Source organism: Pararge aegeria, chromosome 13 (genome assembly GCF_905163445.1).
Source record: "Pararge aegeria chromosome 13, ilParAegt1.1, whole genome shotgun sequence".
NCBI lineage: Eukaryota > Metazoa > Arthropoda > Insecta > Lepidoptera > Nymphalidae > Pararge > Pararge aegeria.
In genome coordinates this window covers 884,692-901,307 of record NC_053192.1, presented here as the reverse complement: position 1 = coordinate 901,307, position 16,616 = coordinate 884,692, and the positions used below count along the sequence as shown (strand labels likewise).

Below are 16,616 nucleotides of genomic sequence, written 5' to 3'. Positions count from 1 at the left end.
TGATAAAATGACGTTGACGTTCGGTGACAGTGTCTGCTTTTGAATGTCACTGTCAAAAGAACAAAACGCTACGTGCTACGCTAGGTAAATGTAAGTCAAATCAAGTATAAGTTTAAAAATATACTTACCTATCTTTTATAATGTTGTCTACAAAAGACACACATTTCATTATATTTAAAATTGGTTTGTGTCAATGTCTTGTCAATATCGATATTAAATTAAATAAATTTCAGGAGAAATGTGTTAAACGCTAAATTTAGTATGCGTAAAATAAACCACCCTAGGCAAACTTAAAAAAAGTAAAGTTGTCAAAATCTGTCAAATACAGCTGTCATATAACAAGTCGAGATGTCTGGAGTCGAATTTAATAATTTTCCTTACAAGAAATCTTAGACATGGATTATTCTTGTTATTCTAGTCAAAACATTAATTTGCATAAGTAAAGAAATGTGTAAGAAATACTGAAGAGCTAAACTTAGCACTATGGATGGTGGTGATAGGATTCTAGTGGCCGCAGGGCTTACCGCGGCGGTAGTCGTTGGGGCCTTTGTGCTATGGGGGCCTGGAGGAGCTCCAAGGGTCCGTAAGCGGCGGGGGCAGATTGCAGGGCTCCAGAATTTGGGCAGGACGTGTTTCCTAAATACACTTTTACAGGCCCTAGCAGCGTGCCCTACATTTATTGAGTGGCTGAAGAAGTACGCAAAAGCCGATGCCCATAATAGTATGATTACGACACTCTACACTGTTATTGAAGGTTTGTAAATAAAGACCATGAGATAATAGTTTTACTATTATAAAATTACTTCAAAGTTTTATGATATAACAAATTAGAATCCAAACTTAATGTGATAAGATTTTATGGTTAGGCTGATAAATAACCACTATATTGCATAATACTCTACGAAAAACTAAACCATTATTCTTTAATATACTATTATGTTTTTTAAGAACGGTCTTGTCTTTAAGAACGGTCATCCTGACAGCATTTATGGTACGCTCTTTAATATTATAGAAAATGAATTTAACAAAATATTCAATTTCAAACATATAGATTTCAATAAAAAAATAAAGTTTAGCGATTGGGCAACTATTGGCATATACAAAAGTAGAGATAATTTGTATGAGCTCTATGGTGAAAAACAATATAACCATACTCCAGCTTTCCTACAACACGTAAAAATGTACTCTAAAACGTTTAAGAACGTTTGCTTTCATGCTAAGTCGCTATACTTTAAGGATCAAATCATAAAATCGGATAACAAAGTACAAACAACCTGGAAAATTGTTAATAATGAAACTGGGAAAGCTAAATCTCGCAACGTAAACTTTGAATTAATTATTAATGATAATAAAGTTACCGCTGACAGTGAGGTTGCAAGTACCTTTGAAAACTTTTTTCAGAGTGTTCCTATTTTGTTGACTGATTCACTTAATTCTTCACCTACTGCAGCTCAGAGTTTATTGAGGAACAACGTTAATGAGTGCAACGTTTTATTTAATTTTAAACATATATCTGCATATGATATAATAAAGAATTTTAAGTTGTTGAAACAGAAAAAAACCGGTGATTTATGGGGTATGTCTGTAATGGTAATATCTAACATTATAGACGTTATTGCCCCTTACTTAGCCATACTTTTTAATGAATGTGTTGATAGAGGTACTTTTCCAAATTTAATGAAACATAGTAAACTTATACCTCTATTTAAATCTGGCAATAAAAACGACATTAACAATTACAGACCCATTTCAATCTTACCAGCTCTTAGTAAGGTCTTTGAAAAAATTATATTAAATCAACTTTTGAATCACTTCAATGTAAATAACTTACTACATCCGGAGCAGTACGGTTTTACTAAAGGTCGTAGCACCACGGATGCAGGCGCTAAACTTTTAAAACATGTGTACGATGCCTGGGAACGTTCGCAGAATGCCATTGGTGTTTTTTGTGATCTATCCAAAGCATTCGATTGTGTCGATCATAAAACCTTGCTTCTTAAACTAGCCCATTATGGTATCAAAAACGTTGCACTAAATTTGGTTGCCTCTTATCTCAGTGACAGAACCCAAAGGGTTTGCATAAAAGACATTAAGTCGCAGGGGTCGGCTACGTCAATGGGTGTCCCACAGGGTTCAATCTTGGGTCCCTTTCTATTTTTGGTGTATATAAATGATCTACCACACCATGTCAGTGAAACCTGTGACATTGTACTGTTTGCTGATGATACATCTCTAATTTTTAAAACTGATAGAGGTAGAGACAACTCTGACGATGTAAGCCGTGCTATGTCGCATGTGTCGCACTGGTTTACTGTCAATAATTTACTTTTAAATGCAAAAAAAACTAAGTGTGTGGAATTTATTTTACCAAATGTAAAGAAAGTTAATAAAAATATAATAATAAATGGAGAATCACTAAAAATGGAAGATTCCACAGTTTTTCTGGGCATGACCTTGGATTGTAAGCTTCAGTGGGGTACCCATATAGATACACTAGCAGGTAAACTAAGCTCGGCTGCCTACGCCGTCAGGAAAATTAGACAGATTACTGACGTAGAAACAGCAAGACTTGTTTACTTCGCGTACTTTCATAGTGTGATGTCTTACGGGATCTTATTATGGGGCAAAGCTGCTGATATTGAAACTATATTCATATTGCAGAAAAGAGCTGTACGGTCAATATATAAACTTAAATCACGTGAATCCCTCCGTGAAAAATTTAAAGAAATTGGTATACTTACGGTAGCCTCACAATACATTTATAACAATATAGTATTTGTAAGACAACATATTAGTCTTTATAAACAAAAAGTGGATATAAACAGTCGACTTACAAGAAATGGTCATAAATTAGTGACATCTGCATATCGTCTGCGAAAGGTGCAGAAGTCATTTGTGGGATTGAGTATACGCTTTTATAATATGATTCCTAAGGTAATTTTGGACCTACCAATCCATAAGTTTAAAGAATGTGTTAAAACACATTTATTACAGCGAGGTTATTATACAATTGATGAGTTTCTTAATGACAAGGTTGCTTGGAAGCATCCGGCTCCGCTTTCATCTCTCACAAGATAGAAAAATGAATGTTAAAATATAAAATGTAAATTTTTGATGTTGGAAAAGAGCAACTGCTGAGTTTCTTGCCGGCTTCTTCTCGGTAGAATCTGCCTTCCGAACCGGTGGTAGAGTCACTACACACGGACAGACTTGACGTTTCAAAAGTGCTTGTATTAGGCCTACTTGAAATAAATGAATTTTGAATTTTGAATTTTTTTGAATTTTAAGGCTCTGGCCTGAAAAATTATTTATTATTCACATTACAATTGTTTATTTAAAAAATGAAAAACTGTCATAGTTTGCCATGTACAGTTATCCTATGTATACAACACTCCTTTATTTTTATTTCTAGTGGTAAATGGTACGCATGAGTCAGCTCGAGGCACCCCAGTGTGTCCCCTAGGAGTGCTACATTCTCTCCGTGCTGCTGGGTGGGTGGTGCCTGCTGACCAGCAGGATGCTCATGAGCTGCTGCATGTGCTGCTGTCCTGCATCGAGGAGGAGACTGTTGCCATGTCTAAAAAGGTTAAAACACCTACTGTCTTCCCTGGCCATGTTTTCTATTTCTTTCTTGAAGCAGCTGTTATATATACTATATTAATGTTACAAAAAAGAGCTGCCTGATCAATATCCAAACAGAGGACACAAATCTCTGTGAAAAATTTAAAGAAATAGGTATACTTACAGTAGCTTTGTAGTATACTTATAATAATTTAATCTTTGTTATACAAAACATTAGGCTTTGTAAAAAAAAAAAATAGATGTAAATAATTGACTTGTTAGAAACAGACATAAATTAGTGATATCAGCATATGGTCTCAAAAAAAGTTCTAAAAAGCTATGTGGGGTTTAATATATGCTATGATATGGTATGATAGTATAGGTAATATTAGATTTACCTTAACATAAGTTTAAAGAATGTATAAAAATACATTTAATACATTGAGGTTATTATACTATTGATGAATTTCTTACTGACAAGGTTGCTTGGAAGCAAGCCCCTCCTGATCACACACAATAGAACAATTATTGTTAAGTTGTAAGATGATGTTGGACCAACAAAGAGTAACTGCTGAGTTTCTTGCCAGATTCTTCTTGATAGAATCTGCTTTCTGAACCGGAGGTATAGTCACTACAAACAGACATACTTGACATTTTAGAAATGCTTATATTAGGCGTACTTGGAATAAATGAATTTTGAATATTTTTAAATTTAATCAAATCAAAAAACAGCAAGTAGCCACTTATCAGGTATGCCAGTAGCGTCCGGGATCAGACAAAAGCTACATTAACAACACTTAACTAATAGTTGTAACCTAACTAATCTCAACTGTGTCAAGGTGTGACTACATCAATTTCTTCTGTAATAGAGGTCTTAACAACTTGATGATCCCTCTCCACACATACAGATGTGTCGAGAGGGATCACCAAGGCTTTCGGCCAGTCCAAAACTTAGAAAAATACCAAATACCCAATGCCATTACAGGTTGAAATTTTGAGATTCAAATTCAAACTTATTATTGTGGTTGTAGGTCAACACATTTAAACACTATTTGTAACACTATGAAACATTTTCTGTGCTGGCAGTATGGCATAAAAATTATAACAATATTTTAATATTCAAATTATTTCTTAATTTAAACAAACTATTTTATGGATATTCCTGTACTGAATAAAAACAAAGAAGCACATTAAGTCATTCTGTAATTTATATGGCTGGAACTTGGCTGACACACTACTGTGTGTCTTGTTTTTTAATTTAGACAGAGGAGTTTACTACAGGGCACTGAGAAGGGGTTAAGGCCGTAGTCCACCAGGCTTGCCCATTGGTGGACTCCACACTCCTTTGAGAACATTATGGAGGTACACTACATAACTCTCAGGTATGCAGGTTTCCTCACGACGCTTTCCTTCACAGTTGAAAATGAAGAAAATGAAGTCGAACCCATTGGGCTGACACCAAAACCGAAATAGGTTAAATATAACTGTAGGTTAGCCATCTACCATCTGGCAGTCATGGGCTAGCTTGTAGTTTAATAAAGAACAAGTAACCAACCAACTTTATGAATAAGTTTGCGTTACAGCCTGGTTGCTTATCAGACGCGCTGGGCCTAGGCGGGGCGCGCGCGTGGTCGGCCCTGGCGTCGCCCGCGTCGCCGCCCGCCGCGCCGCTGGCCGTGCGGGACGAGGGGCTCCCCCCGCGCCCCGCCCGGCCCGCCTCGGCCGCGCCTCCGGGGGAACCCGATCTAGTCCATTCCGGTATACTCTATTGCTATTTACTGGTTTATATGATGATGATAATTGTTATTATAACCTACTTGTGATGAAGCCCATCAACCTGCATTGGAACAGCATGGTTGAAACCCACTTTGCTATGAAAGACGAGGCCTGTGCCTTATTTGTATGTTTTTCATCAATAATCTCAATTATATTTGGTGACACTATTGTGAGGTTTGACCTTCGGAATATGGAAATTATCAGATGTATATCTCATACTTTTAGATCATGCAATTTAAAAGGATGACGTATTGTGTCCCCTCAAAATTAGCCAAAGTCTGATGGATTGTACCAAAACAAATACTAACTTGTGAAGTAACTTTTCCTTCATCAGACGATCCTCCACCGGAACCAATGCGGCTTAAAAAGGGAGTGTCGCGCTCATTCTGCCACTTGAGCTCAGTGGGCAGGCGTTGGGCGGCTGCGCCAGCCAGGCCCCCAGCTTACCCACCCACCCGCGGTACATTGGCGTCGCGGACTCATTGCACCGTCTGCTCCACAAAGGTACTAGATACTTAATATTAAGTAATATAAGATATTCTGCTGCGAGCACCCGTGAATGACGTTAGGTAAATATAGAATTTTTGCAAACTGTTCGCGTTAGCCCTTGTGTCTCTATATTCCATATCGCATTACTTTCCAACCAGATTGCCCTGGTTGGGAAGTAATGCGATACTGTCGTGTCAGCACCAAACTGTTCTTTTAGTTAGTCAGCTACTGTCTCTTCTACTCATTACATCAAACTATCGTAATGAATCAACTAGCGAAACTCCCCTGGGATGTGTTTTCGTTGTCCGCTGTGTGTGTGTGTGCCCCTTCGCAAAGGTGAGGAAAAAGTTCAGTTCAATTTTGACACTACGCGACTCACATTAGCTACGATGTTTGTGATGCGAGTCCTGTCAGACACTTCTACTGAAGTCACATGTTGTAAACAATCGACGCTGCTAACATGGCAGTTTCAACTTAAGCTATCAATTACTTCAGCAGCAGGGGGATTTTACAATAAACATATTCATATGTATATATTTTTAACTATGTAGAAAATTGGACTTAAAATCTAATAACATTCAGCCTTACTTTATTTGTCACAGACACTTGTTTTTTATAATTTTAAGGTAATGGTGGTAACAGTTAGGTATATCCTATATAACTGTTTCGAGGTCTAAGAAGCTCAAGCAAAACTTAGCCATGTATAATTTTTCCATAACCTAGTAGTAGCCAGAGCCAAGGAGTTGTTAGTAAGTTAAACTGTCTCTTCCAGAGTCCCGTCCGCTACGACAAATTCGACAGCATCACACTATCGATGGCTAACGCGAGCACGGGGCTCACGGGCACGTATAGTTTATCCGGTAAGTTCTATGGTTTCCCACTACCTTTGTATCGGGTTTGAATGACAGAAAAATGTGCAAACAGTTATTTTATAGTTATTACGGGAATGAAATGTAGCATTCAGATACTTCATAAACGCATACCTATGTTACTAGTTGTCCCATGGGGTAATAAAAATTCCAAGCAAAAGTCGCTAGCGTCAAACAAGAGACGAAAACTAGGCGCGATTAGACAGAAGATCCAGATAAAAAAAAATTTAAGGTAGGCTAGATTGGAAAACCAGATTTTGTTTCAAGCCCCACTCGATATATCGTAGGAATAACAATCTTAAACTCAATCCCAATTTGTTCTATCAAATACGTTACAAATTAATTTTCGATCATCCGCGAAATGGACAGCTACAAATGAAGTGAAATTTGAATCAAGCTAATCGTGCCTAAATCTAACCAGGGGTTTCTTGGTCTCCAAAGGGAGTTGCAGATGAATGCTAAAGTTGTACAAGGTAAATATGTGTTCCGCCAGGGCTGCTGCGCGCATTCACGGCGCCGGAGATGGTCAAAGGCGTGCGCTGCACCAAGTGCTGTCCCGAGGACGCCGCCGCGCCGCCGGGCGCCGAGCACGCCTACACCAAACACATCCGCACCGTCAACTTCGGAAAGGTCACTATGCAGAAACCTAGACCCGCCCTGCCCCCGCTTTTTGAATCTCTGATAACCTCTAAGATATTCACTTTAATGATATGCCGTAAAGCGCAATTTTGATCTATAGCTTTGTGAATAACACAGATTTTCTTGTAATATGTAAAAGATAAAAATAGCTGCTGTGGGTTATCCTTAGAAGATAAACATGTGCCATCGACGTGTTTTTTAGCAATCTTTGTATGATATACAAGTGTCAGCGCACAAAAATATTTCTTACAACATCACATCTTTGAATTTCTTGGCCTTGCTCTACTATAATGTGCATGTAAACTTGATATAAACCTCCCTTTTGAAGCACTCTATTTATTGCTAAAACTGCTTTAAAATCCGTTGCGTTATTTAGAAGATCTAATGCCCGTTTTCACTAAACCTAGGAATCGCCTTAATAAGATGTCTAGTGATTTAGGTCATTCCTAGAGCAAAAAAATGTTTCACCAACTAAGAATGAGATGATCTAATGACAGGCGTTTCGGCGAAACGTTAAGTTTAGGAGAGCTGTAACACTCGACACTTTATAGTTGAAAAATAAAAAACTATGATAAGATAAGAAAAAAGAATCATAGCCAAGCCGGGTGCTCACGCCTAGCCTCGTTCGTCGTTGGTGAAAGCGGGCAGTAGTAGGAGTAGCCGTGCGGCTGGTTGCGCAGTTGCCGCGCTGCCTGGTGCTGCAGGTGGCGCGCGCGGAGTGGCGCGGCGGCGCGCCGAGCAAGCGCGGCGAGCACGTGGCCTTCCCGGAGACGCTGTGCATGGCGCCCTACGCCGCGCAGCAGCGCCCGCAGGTACCCGCGCACACACCGCACACACACACACACTTGCTCGTTAGGCAGATGGGCGCGAAACATTAAGCATCCCCATCATGAAACTCAATTCATTGGTTACCGTAATAAATAATGTATTTAAAAAAATCGTTTAACTAAAAATTAAGAAAAAAATATCCACAATTCTTCAAAGGGACCGCCGCTGCACAAAATATATCAAAAAAAAAATCTTGATTTTTTTTTTATGAAGTACAGAAAGAGGACCTCGCCCCTCTGTTCTTTCTAAGGCGTCGCTACTCACGCCATGGGTTACTATTAGTATTAATTGAGCCATCTAGCTCTAAAGTAAGCGTAGATTATATTAGTGGTACTAAGAACAAATATTTCTCTGAATAATATTCATAAATAATATAGATAAACGTATAATATAGATAAACACCGAGACACCTAAAAACATTCATGTTCATCACTCAAACATTTTCCAATTGTGAGAATCGAATCTACAGCCTTAGCTTCAGAAGGCATGATCTCTGCCCACTACGCCTATCGGCCTAAAAAGCTAAAAAGCGGAGCACAAAATTACCGAAGGCCTTTCGACATTGACGTCATCCAGTACCCGCCATCAATCAATCAAAAATACTTTATTGCACACAAGAACAAAACAGAAATAAATAAAAGAGAACAAAGGTACAAGTGATTTAAATTTGTGTAACAAAGGCGGCCTTATCACTTATAGTGATTCCTTCCAAGCAACCATTATGAGGAATTGGCTCACATATGAATCCTTATAGCGATGCGCAAAACTCTAAGAATATACATACATATTAATAATAACAAAAACAGTACATAAATAACATGTACAATAATATTATCGGTACAGAAACTAAATGTGGAATTTAATAATCATACTTACAGTGCTAGTTAATAATTCTTTAGAAGACTCTTAAAAACTTAAAAATGTGTTATTATAAACATTAATTGCCTTAACAATTCTTGTTCTCTTATAGCTAAAGATTTCGTATTGATAACACAAATCTGAAATCACAAAATACTTGATATACGCAAATAAAAGTGCAGAGATTTTCGAAGTACTAAATTATGTTTGTATAGACGTGACGTCATTCGGAGCAACACATGTCATGGCAGATCGCTAGATTTTGCAGTTTTATCTATAGAAAATAAACATAAATTTCAATTAAAGTATAAATAAAAATACGTAATCTTAATAAATGAATCGCACATCATTAGATATTATAGCGGGTCTCTGCCACCGTGCCTGTTGCAGCCGGACCTGGTGTCGCTGATGGGGGAAGGCCGGCTCCGAAGCAGCCTGTCGGTGCTCAACGCGTCGGCCGGCAGCGCGGTGGACGACCGCGCGCTGTTCCGCCTGTCGGCCGTGGTGGTGCACGTGGGCGGGCCCAGGTCCGGCCACTTCGCCACCTACCGCCGCGGGAACGGCTTCGAGAGCAAACGGTGCGCACCGACTGTACATTACCGCGGCGCCCAGATAAATGGGCTACTTTCAAATCGTCATCATATCAACCCACCATTTTTGTTTTAGATTTTTCATGAATCCTGCGGGACCTGTTCATTTTCCCGTTATATTAAGCAGTCATAAATTGTAAGAACTCTCAGGCATGCAGGATTGCTCAAGATGTTTTCCTTCACCACCGTAGCTTTAGCAAATGACGTTCAATTGCTTGAATTAAAAAAAAATGCCGATGTTTTCTGAAAAGTCAGAGGTGCGTGCCGGCAAATGCGGGGTCCGGAGTCAGGGAAGTAATCGCGAGAACACTTTTATCGCGTTCCCGGGCGATCGATTATATACCTTCTAATAATAAATAATATCGAGAATGAATACCCCCTCGGCCGCAGCTGGTGGTACACGTCGGACACGCTGGTGCACGAGGTGTCGCTGCAAGAGGTACTGCGCTGTGCCGCCTACATGCTGTTCTACGAGCGCCTCGTCGAGCCGCCGCCGCCCACCACCACGCACTTCTGAGCTGCTCATGTGGCCCTGGTACCGGACTCGCCGACTCGCCCGATCTGAGGTCGGCCTGTGCATGGACAGACAACGCCTCCGGTCTCGCTGAGCCCGCCTCGTGTTCCGATTGGACTACTGGATTTTGCGATACTGCACATCTCTAAAACTGAATGATCTACGTTTGCTTATTCAATCGCGTGAAGGTTAACTACGATTTATATAGTATAGAACGAGCGCCATCTAGTGGCAATGTTGGAAAACAGTGTAGTCACTAGATGGCGCTCTTCATATTGTTGTTAACTGTACGCACCTTAATGGATTACGTGGGTGGGTATCTATACCATGTGACGGGGCCCGGCTAGGCGGACTTCGTTCCTATCAATATAACATTTGTAGGTCGTAATCGAAGGTGTGTTTGAGACCCTGTCACTCAGAAAAATGGAGCATAATCTAAAATTCGTCTGCACTTCTACAACCAGCGCTGTTGGCGTAACTTTTGCTAATTAAACGTACACAGAATTTGCTACTTTAATGCTAACAACAATAGGTCTATTTTCCTTTGATGTGATATTTCAATTTTCGAAAACGATTCCTATGGTTGCAAGCATGCGCATCTCAGTCGAGTTCGTAGAATTTTTTATAAGACTTGGGTTATGGGTTATAATTATCTGATGAAAACGTTAATGTTAAATAATAGCCTAATAACGTCCCACTATTGGGCACAGGCCTCCTCACTCTTAGGGTCCTAGAGCAAAGACTACCATGCTACTCCGTTGACGGGCTTAAACGATTATTATCATTTATTAGACTGACGGTTAAACGTGCTCTCCGAAGTGCACATCAATTACCTATCTTCAAGTGGGTACTGACATTATCTTCACAGATTAACGATCAACGAGGCAGTTAAACAAGATGGCAAAGCTGGATTGCCAAATTCCCGATCCAGGAATCGACCCCAGACCGCCTAGAGTTTGTTTAATATTATAAATATATTTGTATATTTCGAGTTTCCTCACTCGACTGATTTTAAATATCTGTTATTTACCTCTGTATAGATAACTTTGTGTTAAACATTAGCTTAGTAACTATGAGTATATATTGTGTATTTAATATTCAAATATGACTGAATATGGTTGTTTAACAAAATTAAAATTGTTTATTAATAATAATGGTGCCGAATCGGTATCTAGGCCTACTTGAAATATACATGGCTTGAATACCATGTACATATATTTCAACTAGGCCTGCCTGACAGGCTGTTCTGAACTGCCTAGTCTGCCGGTTTGTCTTTTGAGAAGGTCAATAAAAATCCTTAACTTAATTAACAGTTCTATCGTCATTGTGCCGTCAATTTTATAGTGTTCTCTGTTGAAAAGGATGGCCCAACCTTTCAACCGATTTCAAGCAGTGTTATCTATTTGACGTGATTTAAGCGTGCTCCACATTTCCGGCCCACTACTGGGCGCCACGCTGATCAAGTGAGTAGACACACGCCTTTGAGAAATGGAGAACTCTCAGGCATGCAGGTTTTCTCACGATGTTTTCCTGCACCGTTAAAGAAAATGGTATTTTAAATTACTGAAATTAAAAATGTTCATCGAACGTACTCCAAAAAGTTGAGGTGTGTGATTTCGGTTAACCCGAAAACGATGCCGAATCTCTAAACCACTCTGTCTATTTGACAAACTTGGGATTGTAGAAGGAGTATTCGTCTATATTTGTGTAATCTGGTGAATATTCTCCTATCCATTCCATGTCGGTACATCAGTGTTCTCGGGTAGTTTTGCCAAGTTTTGTGTATAAGCGAAACTTATCTCTCCGGATCCCAGCTGTCTCTCGCCTAGATATACATTATAAAATAAAATAACACCTTGATACGTACAGCATCCACAAAAACGTCTTCTAATCACTGTTCTTTAATGGATCACTAAATAATAATAAAATGTTGCGGCGGCAAGTATTCTTGTTAAATACGAGCATCTGTTTTCAACTCAGCTAACCGGGAATGTAGAAGGCGCTCTAGTGTGTTCTCGCCATTTTTCTTTCGTCGACAGAAGTTTTATCTCTCCGCAAACTCCGGGAATATACAACAGGCTTTAGTTTTGGCGGTGTTACTAAGTTTGTCTGTCAAATTTGAAAAAAAAAATTGGTTGCAATCTTTTTAATCTCATTCTAGAGCTGTCAATTAAGTTATGCAATTATACTCAATCGAATTACATCTATTATGAAATGAAAAATTGATATATATTATAAAAATAAAGTATGTAGCTACGAGTAATTTTATTAGTCAGACATTTTTGATATTATTTTTTACATTTTAGATAATATTAGTTTTACCGGTGACTGAAACTATCCTTTTGTGTGAATAGCAAGCCATACCTTTTAATTAGGCTACTTTGACATAACGTTACCCTATTCAAATGATCTGTAAATGCCAAAGTGATAGTAGATTGGTCAACATGGGGTAATGCAATGTGACGAGGGATTGTAGAGTAACATATAGCATAATAAGGGTGTTGCATTTAGGATTTATTTAGTGGCGCCCCCAAAATACCAATCGTTCGTTCGAACTACTCATAATATTCCTACAACTTGTGGATTATAGAGATACGATAACTTTTTATTACTTTATTGAACTTACACTCGCTACACTCTTCAAGGTTTTGGTAAAACTATTTATTGCTATGATATTATCCCATAGACACGATTGCTGTTTCCAACGCGTTGAGATGTCATTTCTGCTCGCTCGTTTCCCTTTTTGTAAGCTAGTTCTCTATCTTATACGTGAGTTACTAGCATTTCCTTTGATATTATCAAATGAGGTGTCTTCGTTTGGTGCTTATGATGTCACATGTGAGTAGTTATTGCAATTTCTATGAAAGCCTTGTGGACTAACTATGTTATGTAATTGTTTTAATTAACATAGATAACTCTTAAAACATCTACTCGTATTTTCCTATTGCATTTTGGAAACGCTAGACACATATCTCTCGACAAAATTTTCTATAAACATTTTTCATCTTAAATTAAGCTATTTTGCTTAGTTAATTAGCAGACATAGACTAAAGAAGAAAGATGGAAGGAGAATTTGCCAACACGCCAATCATAAAAGTTTTGACCAATGTGCAATGCTGTTCGTTAGTATTTTTACGCGTTGGCTACGCGTTATACTTTGACCCAAGTCGCACTTTAGCACTTTCGCAGCTGATCTCTTTTGTATTTCTATAAAGCTGTCCTTGAATCGTGTGTTACCCTTTTAAAAAGGTGGCTGGCGGAACCTTAACAAATCTTTAAGGCTCTTACGAATAATTAATAATAATAATTATTATTTATATGATTCTTTAATTAAGGCCCTAGGAATACCTGTTATCTGAAAATTATGCATTGCCTAGTTATATTAACGAATAATATATCCGTATATAAATTGAAATCTGTGCTATGGGCATGTGACTGCTCGACCATTTTGTGTAAAGCTAGTCCTATTCCAGTCTATATTTTTTCTTTAGTCTATGAATGTTATTACTAAATTGATTCCTACATGCTTTGGGACCGGTACCGTATGGCTGCTACCCTAACCTTTACCCCTGTCCACAAGAATTTTTCTTAAAATGTGAAATGAATGTAGGCAGATTTTTAAAAGGTGTTCAACTTTTTAATACGTTAAAAAAAAATCTCGAAGAATTACCATTATTATATGTATCATCAGCGGTTAGGGTAGCTGACCTAAGGCAAACCATCCAAAAATTTACCCAGTTCAAATTTACTGATAAATTTATAAACATTTTTCTCCGTTCTACATGTCTTAAAACATTGACGTCCCGGATTCTAGTTTTTGCTAGATTAGAAAATAACTTATTATGGTACTAACTTATTTTTGATTGTGTATTTGCTTACCTACAGTTTTCTACAAATATATAAACTTGTTATTATTCAAGGCATGTTTTAATACTTATGGTAACTTTTCTATAATGTTCCTTCACCAAAGTTAATAAAGCTGTATGAAGTCTTCGCTGCGCGAGGCGCGATGTACTAGAAGTTTTCTAGTGGATTTTCCTCAAATCTTAAACACATGTAAAGTCAACTTACATGACGTGATCTTTGTATACCAGTAAAATCTGGAAGACTATAGTTAACTATTTTGATTAACTAAATTGACAGGACTTAAACCATTTCGATCTCTTTCTTATCATTATTTACAGAAAAAAATGCCAATATTTTTAGACCAATCAAAGTTATGTTTTGGGTACCTACAAAGTCGGTGCCATTGTCTGATCAAATTCGGTTTGGAAACTCTTGTTATTTAAGAATGAAATAAAAATATTTATAAGTTGCCATAAAAGAGGCTGTTTCTACTTAATGCATTATAATAATAATTGTGATTCAGATAGGTAATATTACGTCTGCTTATTAGATAGGATGTAGAATATTGAATTATATCGATCGTTATTTCAATTTAGGTCAGTATTTTTAAAATGCTCACTTTTTGCCCTTTAGAGCACTTTTTTAGATTTATGCCTTTAAAATATGACCTAACCACACACGAGAAAAGAGTGAAAGTACTTAAACACACGTATCACATCACATACATATTTCGCTTATCAATCTGTGTATCTATTTGTGTTGTAAAATAACCCAATATCTGTTATCCGGTTGATCGCATGTTGTCCTAATTCATCACTAAAGTAAAAGTTAGTGCCACGTTTTTAACAATGTTCCTTTCGAAAAAGGACGATACAACTATTTAGACATTTTAAGACGTGCGATCAGCCATACGATGTATGAAATATGAAAAAATATTGTCTAAATGCTTTATACATATATATATTGTTTATTTGTCTGTCACAATAAAAATTAAATTTGTAGCATTTCAGATTTGATATCTTAGAGTGGAATGACTGAAAATGTATTTAGCTTTAACAATATAATTCTATAATGTGTTCTTGTTTTGTGATTTAAAATTTGTTGCATTTACATAATAATAAAAAGTTTTCGTTATTTATAGTAAATATTAATTTTGCAAAGTAGTTCCACGAGTTTCCTGGTCACGGTACAAGTTCTTGTTATTACTTGTACTTACTTTGGGTTCAACAAGCCAGTCACATGAGTGGTTCTGAAAAAAAAATCAGAAATTCATTTGTGTAACCTGAAAATGTTATTTATGCATTTTTTTTCAGCAAGTATAAAAAGGTGTATAATTCTGTCCACCTGTACGCTGCCACTCAAAGGGTAAAGAGGGCTTTGAAACCTGTGTTTGCAATCATTTTTACAATTAATTTCGTCCCATATATTAAGTACCTATCTAGTTTTGTACCTACACTTTTGTTTTAATGTTTTTTTTTCTATAGCATATTGTTTTATTCGTTTAGATACTTCATTTAAATTGTAGGCGGCTTATGTTTTAGATATTGACGACTCAATTGTGTTATGTTACTAATATAGTATTCCAGGGCCACGACTATGTGATAAGTAACGTTGTACCCATATAGCCGGCTGAGCTAAGACTGAGTGCCAAATGTGAGTTTCTGTACGTTTGCTTATTCGATCGCGCGAAAGTTATATGGTATCGAAAGAGCGCCATCTAGTGACGAATAAGTAAACGTAGGTAGAAAATCTCACACTCAGCACTGTGATTATGTCTTGTTAGGTTAGTCAACCAGTTGATTCTTGATAAAACTCTTTAAAATATGAGAAATGGCCAGATTCGGAATGTCGATGCTGTCTAGAAAAATTTATCAAAGTATATTATAACCTTAACCTTGGCACATAAAAACATGTAATTGTTGTGAAAAAATTAAGATGAAGTGAAGATAGTATTTCGATTTTAAAAAAAACAAGAATTATTAATATTTAAGGAATTAAGAAAATCGATCCGTAAAGAATTGGTTGATGTTTTCAGTTCGAAACGCCCCGCCCCTCGCTCGGTATTCTCCACGCAGCCGTTATCGTTTGTGGGCAACGCCGCTTAAAACAGTATTATATCACACGAAATTATTTTTTTATACTATTCAGTGGAGGAAACATACTTGACGTTTTAAAAAGTGATGACATAAACATCATTTTATAATTTTTGAAAAAGTCAAGTTTTCTCCGCGGATACCCATTGCCCTGGGGTATAACTATAGCATATCATGAAGTGGCATAGTATTGTTTGATTTCGTTCCTAGTATATGTGAGATTGAGACTTGATCTTCCCTGGAACTGCTGTGTCAATGTAGATAGGATGTCCTGTTTGATCTAATTATATTATAAATGATAAATAAAGTAATAATATTAAAGCCTTGTTTTATTCCTACTACTTTGTGTATAGTTATTTATATTAATTAAAAATGTATATTAAATCTTCGGATAGGGCAGGCACTATTAAACGGTGAGTTCCCAACAAGTCACACCCAACCGTGTCTGTGATCACACTGACTTGTTGCGATTTTATTTCCCATTGAGTACACCTTATCACTATCAGATAACTTAATGATATCGATAGAACTGATAAACATTTCATAATATGAT

General features: G+C 37.4%; 1 protein-coding gene across 1 annotated transcript; it reads left to right on the top strand.

The window, feature by feature from the left end:
- Positions 1-346: 346 nt before the first annotated feature.
- On the top strand, positions 347-16,384 carry LOC120628990 (ubiquitin carboxyl-terminal hydrolase 30 homolog). Its single transcript, XM_039897699.1, has 9 exons — positions 347-754; positions 3,413-3,585; positions 5,145-5,319; positions 5,672-5,841; positions 6,599-6,686; positions 7,189-7,325; positions 8,015-8,146; positions 9,411-9,598; positions 10,001-16,384. The coding sequence occupies exons 1-9, from the start codon at positions 484-486 to the stop codon at positions 10,125-10,127; spliced, it is 1,461 nt and encodes a 486-aa protein (XP_039753633.1). The 5' UTR covers positions 347-483; the 3' UTR covers positions 10,128-16,384.
- The last annotated feature ends 232 nt before the right edge of the window (positions 16,385-16,616 follow it).